We start from the raw sequence: 15308 nt of genomic DNA, 5'->3' as shown, positions 1-15308 counted from the left end.
AGACATCTGTCATACACTAATCCCTTACTAACGGATAAAAAGCGAGAAAGCAGCTAGTGTTGCTGACTCACAGTAACACAGTGCTCATGTAGTCTAACGTTAAAGATTACACATCTGCGAGATCTCCATATTTTATGGTCTCGTTTTTTTCTCTTACCATATAGGAGGCAAAGATCAGGACTCTCTTGTGCTTCCCACACGGCCACTGAGGGTCACTTAGCAGGTCGGGGTCATAATCAGCATCATCTAGACCGGCAACACACACATACACACACTAATAGCTTCCACAGATTATATAAACAACAAATATAATTTATTTATAAATATATATAAATATATAAATATAATTCAAGTTTTGCATGTGTATAAAGGTATGGGTATATATCTGCTCACTACTGATCAAGCACATGCAGGAACCCCCAATGGTTATCCAAAAAAATTTAAATAAATAAAAAATGAGGGGGAGAAAAAAAGTGTAACAGCAGGCAAAGCTTCCATCCTGTTGATTTTATGATTTTACTAGTAATTACTGATCTTGGTCCTCCCAGCAAGGTTCAGATACAGTAGGTGACGCAGATAAAAAAATGTAAAGGATGTTGCCTGGTCTGCAGATTTGGCTCATGCAGCTTTGTGGATGTGGAGAGAGGATTGTGTTTTAGGCACAGTTGGAAACTATAGAGCAAGTCAGTCGATTTTAATTGCCAGTCCAATTTAATTGATCTCTAGTCTAGACAATTTAGCCACAGGCATGCATTAAACTGAGATTAGAGACAGATCTGGCATTTCCAAACCTACTATGAGTCAAACAATGATGCATATTAACAACATTCCTATTGCTAATACCACAAAACACTCCATTTCTAAAACTAGCAGCAGAAATGAGGAGACACAAAGTCTATAAATGTAACTGTGGCACATGTGCTTTTATAAAAAACATCTAAAATTACGCAGTAAACCATTCATTTTGCACTACTTCATGCAAAAGTAGCTCCACGTGATCATGGGTGAAGTTCATCTTCTTAGATCTTTTGCCTTTCTTCATGTCATCCTTAACAGTGTCAGTGTCAAGAGGCCACCGTTTGGCTTATTAAAGAAAAGTTGTTTAGAATATATGGAGTTAAGAGTTCTTTAGCAGAGAACAAAAATAGCCAAAAGGTGTAGAGTGAGAAGAAATGTATTGCAGACAATATTTAAGAATTATATTAATAAAATGCTACAGATTAGATTGTGTAGGGATTATTTTTGTGACCAATCCTATTAGAGATAACATCTCCGACACAGCACAGATACACACGCACACACACATTCACACATATATATACATTCAGTGGTGTGAAAAAGTGTTTGCCCCTTCTTGATTTTTTATTTTTTTGCATGTTTGTCACACTTTAACTAATATAATTTTTTTTTGATGATCTGAAACATTAAAGATAACAAGTAAACACAACATGCAGGTTTTAAATGAAGGTATTTTATTATTAAGGGAAAACAAAATCCAAACCCACATGGCCCTGTGTGAAAAACCTAATCCTAATAACTGGTTTAGGTTTAGCAGCAAGAACTGCAATCGAGTGTTTACTATAACTTGCAATGAGTTTGTTAAAACACTGGAGGAATTTTGGTCCACTCATCTTTGCAAAATTGTTGTAATTCAGCCACAGTGGAGGATTTTCAAGCATGAACCGCCTTTTTAAGGTCATGCCACAGCATCTCAATAGGATTCAGGTCAGGACTTTGACTAGGCCACTCAAAAGTCTTAATTTTGTTTTTCTTCAGCCATTCAGAGGTGATTTGCCGCACACTGTCCTTCAGGATTTTTTTGGTAGACAGCAGAATTCATGATTCTATTTACTGTATCACAGCAAGTCTTCCAGGTCCTGAAGCAGCAAAACAGCCACAGACCATCACACTACCACCATCATATTTTACTGTCGGGTATGATGTTCTTTTTCTGAAATTTGGTGTTACTTTTACACCAGATGTAATGGGACAAACACCTTCCAAAAAGTTAAACTTTTGCTCGTCAGTCCACAGAGTATTTTCCCAAAAGTCTTGGTGATCATCAAGATGTTTTCTGACAAATCTGAGACGAGCCTTTATGTTCTTTTTGCTCAGCAGTGGTTTTCTTGGAACTCTGCCATGCGGGCCATTTTTGCCCAGTCTCTTTCTTATGGTGGAGTCATGAACACTGACCTTAACTGAGGCAAGTGAGGCCTGCAGTTATTTGGATGTTGTTGTGGGGTCTTTTGTGACATCTTGGATGAGTCGCTGTGCTCTTGGGGTAATTTTGGTCGGCTGGCCACTCCTGGGAAGGTTCACCACTGTTCCATGTTTTCGCCATTTGTGGATAATGGCTCTCACTGTGGTTCGCTGAAGTCCCAAAGCTTTATAAATGGCTTTATAACCTTTTCTAGACTGACAGATCTCATTTACTGTACTTTCTTTCTCATTTGTTCCTGGGGCAAACACTTTTTCACACAGGGCCATGTGTGTTTGGATTTTGTTTTCCCTTAATAATAAAAACCTTCCTTTATGAATAACATATCTACATTAGGATCTTCTTTTTTTTTAATTTTAAGGGGAAACGCCCACATTTCTAAGTCACTAGGAACTCTTTGCACTAAGAATCTTTTAGAAATACAAGCCCAGATCTTATTAAATATATTCAGCATAGCCTGTCATGTCCAAATAAACCATATTTATACTGATCAAATAGAAATCTAATATAGGCAATGGAATGAAACCAGAGACCCTAGAAGAAACTTGTAAAAATAAACCTGCACTCAATATTGAACTGTGGACCCTGGATCCTTACAAACAACTATCTATTAATGGTTTTATTAAAAGATAGCAAAAACATTCAGCATGTTCATATGCCGTGGCATATATAACACAACATTAAATTCTCTGTGAATCAAGAACTGTGAATAACTGAATCAATTCTCTGGTCTGAACCTTTCTGAATCGGTAATGACGGTTATTTTTTCACTGTTAGTATTTTTTTCCCAACTGGAATAATAGAAACACTTGATTCAAATAATTTCGAACACATATCACAGCAATGCTGCAGCCATGGAGGTACATAATCGATTATCAGTGCCATCGCACCTTTTTGTGCAGCAGACGTGGCAATAAACTCTTACTGTCCCATGTTGCACTGGTAATGCAGGATACGTCTTTCACAATCCTTAAAAAAACCTGTGAACATATTTAAGCCTCAATCTAAATTCAAGTTGTCAGTGTACAGTACGTACAATGAAATACATAGGTGAGGTTCAGGTGAACTGCAGTAATATAATTTAAATATCAAAAAGAGCATGTGTGCAAATATATTTCTATATTAGCATACTGAGGTAGTCAAATTCTCATTGTAAATGAAAAGTGTGTAAAATGTCCAGAACCAATAAGTTAACAGTATGTAATTAGGTGCAAATAGCACGGACAATTGTCTTAGCATGTTAACAGATCTTAACAGTAACAGTGCAGCAATATGTTGTGTATTTTGCAGTTGTAGGCTGCAGTAAGTCTGTATTACAAGTCTTTACACAGTGCAGCCAAAATTGCTCCAAATCCTCTCTTTCTTATAACACAGAGAAGCCATGTGTGTCAATGAAGGGTTGCTAAATCAGGCAACAGGATGCAGTGAGCAATAAGAGCTCTGTTAATGACAGACACACTGGGTAATGCTGCATCACACACACAAACACACACACACACTTTCTTTAAAGAATATTATTAATGGCCAGCTGCAGCATGTTCATTGTCACTTCCTTTCAAATTAAATGAGTCACATAGCACAAAAGAGGCTATTTAACTACCTTATTACTTATAACTATTTTAGCATCCCTTTATGGGGTAAAATGTACTCCTAAAGGCCTGTAGGAAAAACCGCCACAGATACTGAACTTCCACAGAGCCACACAGTGCAAAGTTCCTGCGATAAAAAACATCGTTTTGTTTTTTTTTGGAAACCAAAATGTAAATATATCCCCTGTATCCCTAGGACAACTAGCACAGGAAAACTTGTCACTGCCACAATGCAGCTTTCCCGAAACATAAATTCAGTTATATCTTTACTGAGCATGTCAGAGGTAAAGTGTCAAGGAAAAACTCCCTGAGATGACATGAGAAAACTCGAGGAATATGAGGAAGAAACTCGGAGAGGAATCAGTAAGACCAGGTATATAGAGGATATTACAATTATTAATCATTCATCATCACTCCTCCATAACTGTCAAGTACAGTAGGGATAAATAACGTGTGTGTGTGTGTGTGTGTGTGTGTGTATGTGTGTAAGATGTTGAAGAGGTTTCTCTATACAAGGGTGTGTGCAGATCGTACCCAAGTCGAAGCCTACGGTGCTGTTGAGGCGAGATGGAGGGTAGCTGCTGCATGGGATGCTGTTTCTGGAGTAAGGCATCTGCAGAGAGATTTCTGGTGGCTTTTCACGAACCAATGCATTTGTGGGGTAAAGAAACTGGGCATAAGACACTGTCTGAAACACACACACACACACAATTTGTACAACTCAGTAGTCTATATTTACATCACACTGCCACTGTTAGCCACCATTGGGTTTACTGACTTTACTGACTGGGTGTCAATCATACACATCACTAAACACACATACATACTGACAGGGTTGACAGCTTGATGGACAGCTATATAGTCCAGTAAGAGTCTAAATTCTTACCCTGCCATACATGCCAAGCTCCACCCCCTCCAGGCCAGGAAGCATCTCTAGAGTAGTGGATATCCCCCCAGATGAATGCCTCCGTCTGGGGGTGCTCAGGGCTGGGTCGCTGAGAAGGAAAGAAAGAGACAGGGAGACAAGATTTACTGTTTTTCTGTTGCAGTCAAAAATAATTTTGTTTAAACCTAGGTGAATGGATTGGATGGGATTGTGAGGAATGGTTGGATAGATGGAAGGAACTGGGAGAGATGAATGGATGGATGGGATTGTGAGAAATGGAAGGATGAATTAATGGATGGATAAATGGGACTGGGAGAGATTGATGGATGGATGGATGGATAGATGAGATTGGGAGAGATCAAAGAATGAGCTCAATACATAAAAAAAAAAACAGAATGATGAGTTAGGCCTTGTGCAATACATACTGAAAGAAAATATTAAATGTTGATACACAGGATATATATCTTTCATGCCCCCTGTTTATTCCTCTTCAGTAAATTGCCTATTATGCTGGGTAAATTTAATTTGTGTTTGGTCTGACAATCCGCTTTAGCTGAAAAGCAGAAAACAGAAGTATTAAGGTGTCTACTGTATCACTGAAGCATGGCATGAGAAACTTGTCTCTGCTACAGATAAACCACAGATGTTCGCACCTGGCAAGTTCATCAAGAAAAGTGTCTCAAATTGACTTATATTTCATTTCAAGGATTGTGATTTACAATTATGTGCTGAAACAAGGAATTTTTGTTGCATATTTGTGCCACATACACTGATCAGGCATAACATTAAACTGACAGGTGAATTGAATAACACTGATTATTTCGGTACAGTGCTGCCTGTAAAGAGGTGGGAAATATTAGCTGGCAACTGAACACTCAGTTTTCGAAGTTGATGTCAAGTCAAGTCAATAAGCTTTTATTGCCATTTCAACCATATATAGCTGACACAGTACACAGTGAAATGGGACAACATTTCTCCAGGATCATGATGCTATATAGAACAAAGACAGAGCTAAGGACTTGAGTAAGTAATCCTACCCACATAATGCCCCCTTTCCACCAAAAAGAACCGGGTGTTGGTTCAGAGCTAGTGCCGGTGCTGGGTCAAAGTGGTTCCACTGGCGAACCTTCTAAGAACCGGTTTGTCTTTCCATGGGCTAGAGCGCCATCACAGAGCCGAGTCTGACATCACTGTATACGTGTCCCAGCAAAGTTAGCGCAGCAGCGGCAAACACAAACATAACATCAACAATGGCGGATGTTGCTTTACTGTTAATGCTCATGGCTTTGCGAACCTACATTGGCATCCAAACTCGCCGAATCCAACGTGTACGTGCAGCTCCATGTAATCTGTATAAACGGAGGTTGTAATCGAGAATCACGGAAAGTACATAACATTATTTTATCATTAACACAGAAAAAAGGTAGCCTTAGCATGTAGCCACCTACTATCATGTGTGCTGATAATTGATCATATTGCAGTAAAGTAAAAGTGTATTAAACATTGGTATACTTAAGGTACATTATTAAAGGTGCTGACAGTAACCCCGCCCACAGCGCCGCCCCCAGAGCCCCTGACGTAAGCGGTTCTTAAGTCTAGAGCAGGAAAAATAGGCAAGTGTAACAGTAATGACTTTGATAAGAGATGGCACCAGGGTGCATTATAGAAAGACGGCAAACCTTGGATTCTGGCCTTCATGTTGCTTGATGTTACTTTGACACATACTGCCTACCTAATCATTGTGTAGATTAAGTACTCTCTTTAATGGCAGCAATATAATGTTCAGCAGGATAATGTTCCCTTCTACAATGCAAACATTGGTCAATAGAACATGACAACGAGTACAAAGTGGTGACGTGGCCTCTAATTTCTGCAGATCTCAATCTGATCGAACATCTGAGGCATGTGTTGGACAAATAATTCCGATCCATAGAGGCTACACCTCAAAACTTACAGGACTTAAAGGATCTGCTGGTAATATATTGGTGCCGGTTACCTCAGCACACCTTGTGGAGTCCGTGTCTTGATAGCTCAGAGATGTTCTGGCAGTCCAAAGGAGATTAGCAGAATTTTACGCAGGTGGCTTTATTATTATTGCTGATGAAAAACAAGTAAAACCATAAATAAGGCCAGCTTTATTACACATATTTATACTGTATGTAGCTCACTAAAAAAGAAAATCCACACTGTGGGGCTCTGTGAAGTTTTTCTAAGTTTGGAAAAATGTCCTTGGCTTTTGTAAGTTTAAATGTCCTTGGCTACAAAAAAGTTTAAAAACGTGGGTCTAGGGTTACAATGGAGATGAAAGAAAAGATGAAACAGTGCAAGAGGGAAAAAAAAAGCAGTAGTAAGTCTCTTAAAAGCCTTCAGGCTGAAAAAGTAGACAGACCTTCACTGATAACATTCACAATACTGCCTCAGATGGCTCACCTCACACACATCAGATCAGCATTCTTTTTTTCAGTCCTTTGGATACACACATTTCAGCTCACCTAACGTGCAACTCTGAAGCCTTTAAATAACACACTCCTCCGTCACTGTCTCCGGCTTGGTCACTGTCTCTCTGCTCAGGCTGAGCTCTCTACAAATAGCAGCTCTTTACGCACTGACAGATGGGCTTAGGAAACTGACCTGAATCAGCCTGCTTAACACTGGGGCTGTCTTCATTCATTCACACACACACCCACACACACACACAGACACACAGAGACACAGAGACACACACACATACACAAACACAGATATACACACACAGACACACACATACACATACACACACACACTCATCATTATCATCTGTATTATGCTAATAAACACCTGTCCTTTCTCCATCACTTCATCGGAACTCCTGCGCGTTTCCCAGAGAAGGTTTGCACATAATTTCCTTTCCAACAAGGCTTAGATGTTCTTTTAGACCTTTTTTGTACATAATGAGTGCTGACAGACTGTTTCCCACATTCCTAGGATCCTGGGAGGACAAGTCAAGTAGATGGTGGGAAATGACAGCAAGGTCGCAGGCTGGGTCATGCCTATCTGGGCTGAGTATTTGTGGGAAACCATTTCCAAACCCAAATTGTGCCGCCTCCCTCGTCATCCAGTCGTCTCACCTATTCCCAAGAGGGAAAAAAACTCTCTCTCTCTATCTATCTCTCTCTATCTCTCGTATCAAGGCTAGTGGTATTTAACCACCAAGTTCATGATGGTCTCAGGAGAAACATCACTGAGAAAAGGAAATGGCAAAAAAGAGACATCATTAATGTAGAATAAGGGAAAGAGATAAGGAAAAGATGGGAACCAGAAGATCATGCAGATCATGTACTGTTGATCTTGGTGAGAAGTGGTACCTTATGTAAAAGCTCTCTCCGTATGGCAGCACAGAAAACGCAGCACACAGTGATCTCTTGGCACAGATAAGCACGATCCTGTGAAGCACAAAAATGCACGTTAGAAGACATACTGTATCTTTTCTCTTAGTGTGACTGAACTTCATAGGGATATGAAGGCTTATCACAGGGATATCCTGCTTTATAGTCCCAGAGTCTTACAGAGTATACCTGCATCTTCAACTGATCTTGATCACACTACACCTCTCCATCTCTCAACTTTCTGCTTGCACACACGATGTACTTCGCTAGGCTGCTTGAATGTAGACGTCATTGATTTGTTCACCAGCCAGTGGAAAATATCTTATCAGTCTCTCAATCATTTCCAGCTCTGCTCTCTTGTTTTGAGCCAAAGATGAGAAAGAGTTATAAAAAGCAGAAGCCTGGGAAAAATCTGGTAGAGCGTGAGGGCCGATGTCACTGTGGGACTGTTTATGAGTCTTTAATAAACATAACTGTCATTCCTCAGCTGGAGGAAGAGCAGAGTAAGGTTAGAAAGAACCATAACATAGTGCCTTAAATGCTCTCACATCTGCCCCAAACCCATTACTCTATTCCTTTTTGCACTGCAGATGAGCTGACCAGACATGAATACGCTCGGTAATAAGACATTCTGGACCTCAGCAATGTCTGTGAAAGAATGCATTTGGCTAAAAATATGGAAGGAATAATATTTATTTATTACGTCAGTCAGAGGTCACCGATTTACTACAGAATTACAGTGTCCTGTGCCGTTCTGTCATCCTGCTGGAACAAAAACGTTGCGTCCGCCAGGAGATGGAATACTGCATTGCCTATATGCATGGTGTGTTAGTGGTACTGCAAGATACAGTATATTCGCTATGATACATTTTTCAAAATTTAATGGATATGGCTTCATACCAGTGCTTCTAGAACAGTACGAAGTAGACCTGGCTTTACTACTTGGCAGAATTTCGTACAGTAGATCATATTCTAATTCTTTTAATTGTTAGAAAAAGTAAATACTGAGACCTTAAAATTATAAGAAAAGTTACATCTAAATGTGATAAACAACTTATTACAACTTAACAAGAATATTACAGCACCCAATATTTAGGTGTGCAAAAGAATATCCCTTACTTGCACTAACTACTTGCACCTTGCTCCTTGTTCCAATACTTTCATATAAACCCACACACATACAGCCACACACAGCCACACACTCACACACACACTCACCTGCTGCCTCTGGTGTCGTACTGTCTCATGTTTTTAATGAAGTGAACTTTCTTCAAGGAGCGAGGCCAATGAGACCCCGACAGGTTACGTGTCCTGAAACAGAAAGAGAGAAAGCTAAATAAATATAAATACAAAAAACCCCACAAACTACACATCTCTCCAAATAACAAATTACATTAAAATGACAGATATTTAATACAGAAACGGTGTTATATTCAACAAAACTGATGTAAGTCAGAGCCAAACCACAGGAAAATCAAGATGCTACACTGGCATATTATTTGTATAAGAAGCAACAGCATGATGTCGTTTCTCAGACTTTTCTCCTACAACACACCTTATCCTCATGATATCCTTCTCAGTCACACATATGCACTTTTAACTCTATTGTTTGCTCATCTACTGTATTTCAGTCAGTCATTCACACTCAGCATTGCGTCAGGGTGTCGAGTTGTGAGCGGCTCGAGATTTGTACGTGTCAAGCACCAGCTCGGCTACACCAACAGTTATCTCGCCCACACCCCTGGCACTAAAAAGTCCAACTGCACAGTGATTGACAGGAGCAAACAGCCTAGCAGGAGAGAGTCAAGGAGCAGGGTTGTGTGTACGTGTGTGAAAGAATCTGTTAATAACCCTTATTCAGAATTCATGGGGTTTTCGCCTTTTATCTTATGGTTTTTAGTTGATTTTTTTTTTAACTGCATATATTTGTTCCTTATTTTGGTGGGAAGCTGTGAAATGATAAACGAGAGTCGGCTGGTTTAGCCTTGTGGCGGAATTTGCATCATTACCCAGTTATTTACCTCGATAAACATGGTCACCTTTACTTTCCTTTCTAATTGAATACATCAATTTTCATTACAAAATGATATAACTGACAACAACTTGAGAGAAAAGTAGAATGTTTGAAATATGTACATGGATTTCAGAGATGCTTAGTATTTACTTCACCTCCTTTCTGCTTTAAAGACGGTGTGGACTCGAGCTGGCACGGACTGAAGCAGTTAATATCACAGATCTGCTTACATTTAAATATAGAGCTAGAAACTTAGAGCAGAATCTTAAATGTTAAATATTCAAGATTGAACAATTTACTGTCTTAAATTTCTAACTCGAAAACATTCTGTTCATTTAAAATGTTCTAATATGTAAATTAAGTCTGTGAGAAAATTGCAGTACCCACAAACCCCAGAAACACAGGGAGAACAAATAAACTCCACACACAGGGTGGGGGAGTGAATCAACCCTCTAACCTTAGTTGCATCCAATGAATATCCAAAGCAGGAAGTAGAAAGTTTCAAGCTAGTAAATACACAGACGTCAGGCAAGCAGGATTAGTCACTGAACTATTTCCCAAATGATTCATCATCATGTTATAACTACTGATGTTGTATAGCACTGGATCTTTCAGAGAGATTTACTGTCAGAGAGATTTACATAATTTGGCCCCAGCTTTGGCCACTGATGGGGCAACAAGACCTGTTCCTTATGAAACATTTTATACAGCTGTCCTGGTGGCACCTTTAGGCCTTTCATCTGTCCTGAATTTACAAAGACCTGATATGGTGCAAGAATGAAAATCTGTCGTTATCCACAACAGATGGGCTGTGAGGGAGCACAAGAGTGTATGAGCGAAAAAGAGAACGGTGACACAACAAAAAAGACCACAAGTAGCTCTGTCTCAGGAACATTTGGAGTCACTCCTATTATGCTGTGTGCCAAGTCAAATTATCCAACTGCATGGTAGGAAAGGTTCATCTGCGTTGTCCTTATTAAAGATCAACGCATGAGCCCAAAATTGTGTAGTGTCAAATTACCTACTGCCTACTAAGTTCAGTACATGCATGCTGCGTTCCATTCAGTACATGCATGCTGCGTTCCATTCAGTACATACATGCTGCGTTCCATTCAATGTAGTTCATACTGGATTCCATTCAATGTAGTTCATACTGGATTCCATTCAGTACATGCATGCTGCGTTCCATTCAGTACATGCATGCTGCGTTCCATTCAGTACATGCATGCTGCGTTCCATTCAGTACATGCATGCTGCATTCGATACAGTACATGCATGCTGCATTCCATTCAGTACATGCATGCTGCATTCGATACAGTACATGCATGCTGCATTCCATTCAGTACATGCATGCTGCATTTCATTCAGTACATGCATGCTGCATTCGATACAGTACATGCATGCTACATTCCATTCTGTACATGCATGCTGCATTCCATTCAATTTAGTTCATACTGGATTGCATTCAGTACGTACTGCCACTGATACAGCACATACTGATCAGTATATATGTACATTTTGAAACTCTTCATCAAATAATTTACTCAGGTGCCTCTGAACAAGTACGATTTAAATCACTAAAAGCAATGTTAAATATTTAGAGGCTAAGTGATGCTTTCTGTCATTTTTGATTCCGACAGCAAATCCGTGCCTGTCCTGTTGCATTATGGGGTAGAGCAGTGTGCACTGGCCACTCACTGCAAATTCTCAGCAGAAACAGAAGGACATCAATGTATTTCTCACCTACTGTTCTATGAATACTGAGAATTCAGACATACAGCTCCATTGGCGTACTGCTTTTCACCTCATGGCTATAGTAGGGTAGTAGGGATATTTGGACGCAGCTAACGTCTTCATGGATAAATGGATAAAGATTATACAACGTGCTATGCTTGTAGAGACACGTGTGTAACCAAAATAATCCTCATTGTTTACGAATGTGCTCTGCGTAGCTGTTTAACTAGTTTCACCAGCTCGTTTATATTCTTTGTGAATCACCTTTTCAAATAAATAATACTTTTATCATCAGAATTTTTTTTTTTATCATTTTACTGAAACACACCCTTCTCTGACTTCTCTCAATGTTATTTTAGACCATCTCAGATCATCCGGTCTATTTAACATGAAATCCCCGTTACATGATAAAAACCTTGCATGAAACTACAGACCAAATGAGTCCGTCTCTCTTTCGTTCTCATGCTAATCACTGCGCCATCAGATCTGTACTTCTCAGGACATGAAGAGAATGACAATAACAAGGCAAGAACTATTAAGCAGGAGTTTGGGAAAAGACCATGGTTACATCACTAGGTTAAATACTCAATACTAATCCTTGCCCAACTGGGCATTAGGGCACTCGGCATGCTGGGTCAGAGGACATATGGCCTGCTTCCATGACTGCAGTGTCCCAGAGAATATAAATGCTGCACTGACAGCTTCAGCTTGGTATTTAGACTGGATTAACCACAAGGTCAAAACATATCGTGGCGAAAGTGGAATTTTAAATAGCTATAGGCTAGGAATCACTGATGGACTGCCAGACTGGGGGGTCTTTCCAAAAAGCTCAAACTGTTTGGACAGGCTGTTTTGTTTCCCTATCAGTGGACCTGGATTTCAGTAGCAGCATTAGCAGAGGTGCATTATGGTATTCTGGGATCGTGGAATAATTCTATTTTGGGATCTGTATAAACCCCTATCAACATACCAACATCGGACAAACACTGACTTCTAGATACATACATACACACATACATTAAAACCATCATACATACACTAACTGGACACTTTATTAGGGACAACTGTACTTTTCTAACATGCAGTTATCTAATCAGCCAATCATGTGGCAGCATCACAAAGTGAGACTTATTGGCCTTTTTCAATCAGTATAAACAAACAAAACAAAAAAAAAAAAAGATTGTACAGCTGAAAGTCTGATATAAAATTAGTCGGACACTGGACACTTTTTTTTCTCATTTCAGATAAGCTTACGGAAAACTTGCCTTCAAATTTTAGAAGCACTTGGATCATCTCAGACATCAGAAAGGGTTTGATATCGACATTTCAACTTACAAACTAAATCGTATTTTTTTTTCCAACAGAATATTCCAATGAAAATTTGCCCACAGTGGTCTAGATAAAAACAGAACTACTAGAAATTCTTAAAATCCAGATTGTCTATTTTCATATGAGCCATTAAACACTATTATGGAGTGTGACATGACAAAGAAATTCACTGCTGAACATGAACACATCAAAACAGGAACAAATTCCATTTTAGCCTCTGGGAAAAAAGACTTATAGGAGAATATAAACATGTTAGCATGTGACTATGCATGTAGACTAGACTCAAACTCTAATGACTCCCTTGTGTATGGGTCTGATTTGATCCCTTGATGTTTTTCATCCTTGCTCGTGCTGTGTGTGTATTATTTTTCCACAGTGATGGTTCTGGTGTGTTTTTATCCACAGGCATAGAGGTAGTAAAGAGATACTGTAGACTAAATCCTGTGTTGTGATAGACCTCCTGTCAGCTCAGATCAGGCAGCTCATTCTCCTCGAAGGTCTTTCAGTCTGCAGACCTTCAGCTCATAGGACATTTTTTTTTTCTTTTTTCGTGCCATTCTGTTTAAACTCTAGAGATGTTTGTGTGTGATAATCCCAAGAGATCAGCAGTTTCTGAACTACTCAAACCAGCACATCTTACACCAACAACCATGCCACGGTTAACGTCACAGAGATAACACTTTTTATTTCTTTCTGACGTTGGATGTAACCATTAAATCTTTTTAGCTGTATCTGACACGTGATTGGTTGATTGGATATCTGCATAAATGAGTAGATGATCATGTACAGGTATTCCTAATAAAATGACTGGTGAGTGGACAAAAGATTAACGCTTTTATCTCCCCCCAGAATTTTTCATTTTAACAATTTCAGATTGTAATTGCACCAACCACAGAACAAATTATTTAAAATGCATTATGTACAAGAGTAATTGCAAATAAATCAATAAAGACATTTTGTTAGCAGTATCACAGAAGACAGCTTGGAGTCTAAAGTTTAAAGTGATAAATACAAGTACTGAGAATTTATATTTCGGTGAAAGTACAGATTGTGTGACAAAATCATACGCAATTAAAAGGGGAAGTGTCCGGCATAAAAAATGAAATGAAAGTAGAATGGTTGCTATTTTTACATTTTAAAGCATTAGCTTTAAGAAAACAAGCAACATTTGTCAAATATAACTAGTTAATTAGATGAGTTCATGCCTTCTAAAAAAAGTAAGATGTAAAAATGTTGTAATTTTTTGGAAATACAAATAAACAAAGGCAAGTATCATTATACAAAATACTCCAAAATAATACTTCTATAAGTATAATTTATTCTTTTCCATCCATGGACATTTATACCAATTTGGACCAGACAAATAAATATAATTCTCAGTTTCCACAGTGTTGCTTGATGGTTCACATGAAAGTTGACACTCAATGCTTTAAGAAATCATAGTTTTTTCATAAGTAGTTCTCTTTTTTCTACCCTATTATGAGCAATACATTCATAGAAAAATGAATAGCCTAGTGGTTAAGGCGTGGGATTACTGATCGGAGGGTCATGAGTTCGAATTCAGGGTCCATCAAGCCGCCACCGCTGGGTCCCTGAGCAAGGCCCTTAACCCTCAATTGCTCAGTTGTATAAAATGAAATAAATTGTAAGTCACTCTGTATAAGGGTGTCTGCTAAATTCCATAAATGTAAATGTGTCCTGACTAAATTTCTATCATAATTGTGGTGATGAAATAGATCGGTTTCTAATTGAGTGGATTTCCGCTCTGCCGAGGAACTGGAACACGTGTTGCTACGTTTAGCTGTAATGACAAAGATCTGTTTTCCAGCTCTTTTTAAAACACAGCATCGTTTACAGTGTTTATGAAGTGTAGCTGATGAAAAAGGTTGCTTTCATTAGACATCACTGTCAGACTGCTGAGATCCTGTACTTATACAGCTTACAGGTACAGAAAGAAAGCTTGCATGGTCCATGGCAGAAATAGTAGGAGTGAAATAATGTGAGCTTGAAACTCGAGCTCAATTCTAACTAAAGGCAGTGAAATGGTTTGCGTAAAATTCAATATGAATCAATGGCATGATAAACTATAAAAGGCAAATAAATAGATGCTGTATGTCAAGGCTCTAGCTAATCTTTTTACAAAAAAGTATTTTTGTACATATGATCAGTGTCA

General features: G+C 38.9%; 1 protein-coding gene across 2 annotated transcripts in view; it reads right to left on the bottom strand.

The window, feature by feature from the left end:
- cables2b (Cdk5 and Abl enzyme substrate 2b) overlaps positions 1-15308 on the bottom strand; it is a 34389-nt gene that overhangs the window by 16154 nt on the left and 2927 nt on the right. For both annotated transcript variants that reach the window (XR_009650049.1, XM_060894986.1), the window contains exons 2-6: positions 9277-9369; positions 8038-8115; positions 4694-4802; positions 4342-4495; positions 158-246 (exon numbers count right to left, since the gene is read on the bottom strand). Coding sequence is in view for 1 of the 2 variants with exons in the window: in XM_060894986.1 (XP_060750969.1) it covers positions 158-246; positions 4342-4495; positions 4694-4802; positions 8038-8115; positions 9277-9369 (523 nt within the window). In the remaining variant the exon portion in view is untranslated. The remainder of the gene's footprint in view (positions 1-157; positions 247-4341; positions 4496-4693; positions 4803-8037; positions 8116-9276; positions 9370-15308) is intronic.

The sequence above is a fragment of the Tachysurus vachellii genome, chromosome 19, assembly GCF_030014155.1.
Source record: "Tachysurus vachellii isolate PV-2020 chromosome 19, HZAU_Pvac_v1, whole genome shotgun sequence".
NCBI lineage: Eukaryota > Metazoa > Chordata > Actinopteri > Siluriformes > Bagridae > Tachysurus > Tachysurus vachellii.
Note: the sequence above shows the minus strand (reverse complement) of the source record. Positions and strands in the feature narration are given on the sequence as shown.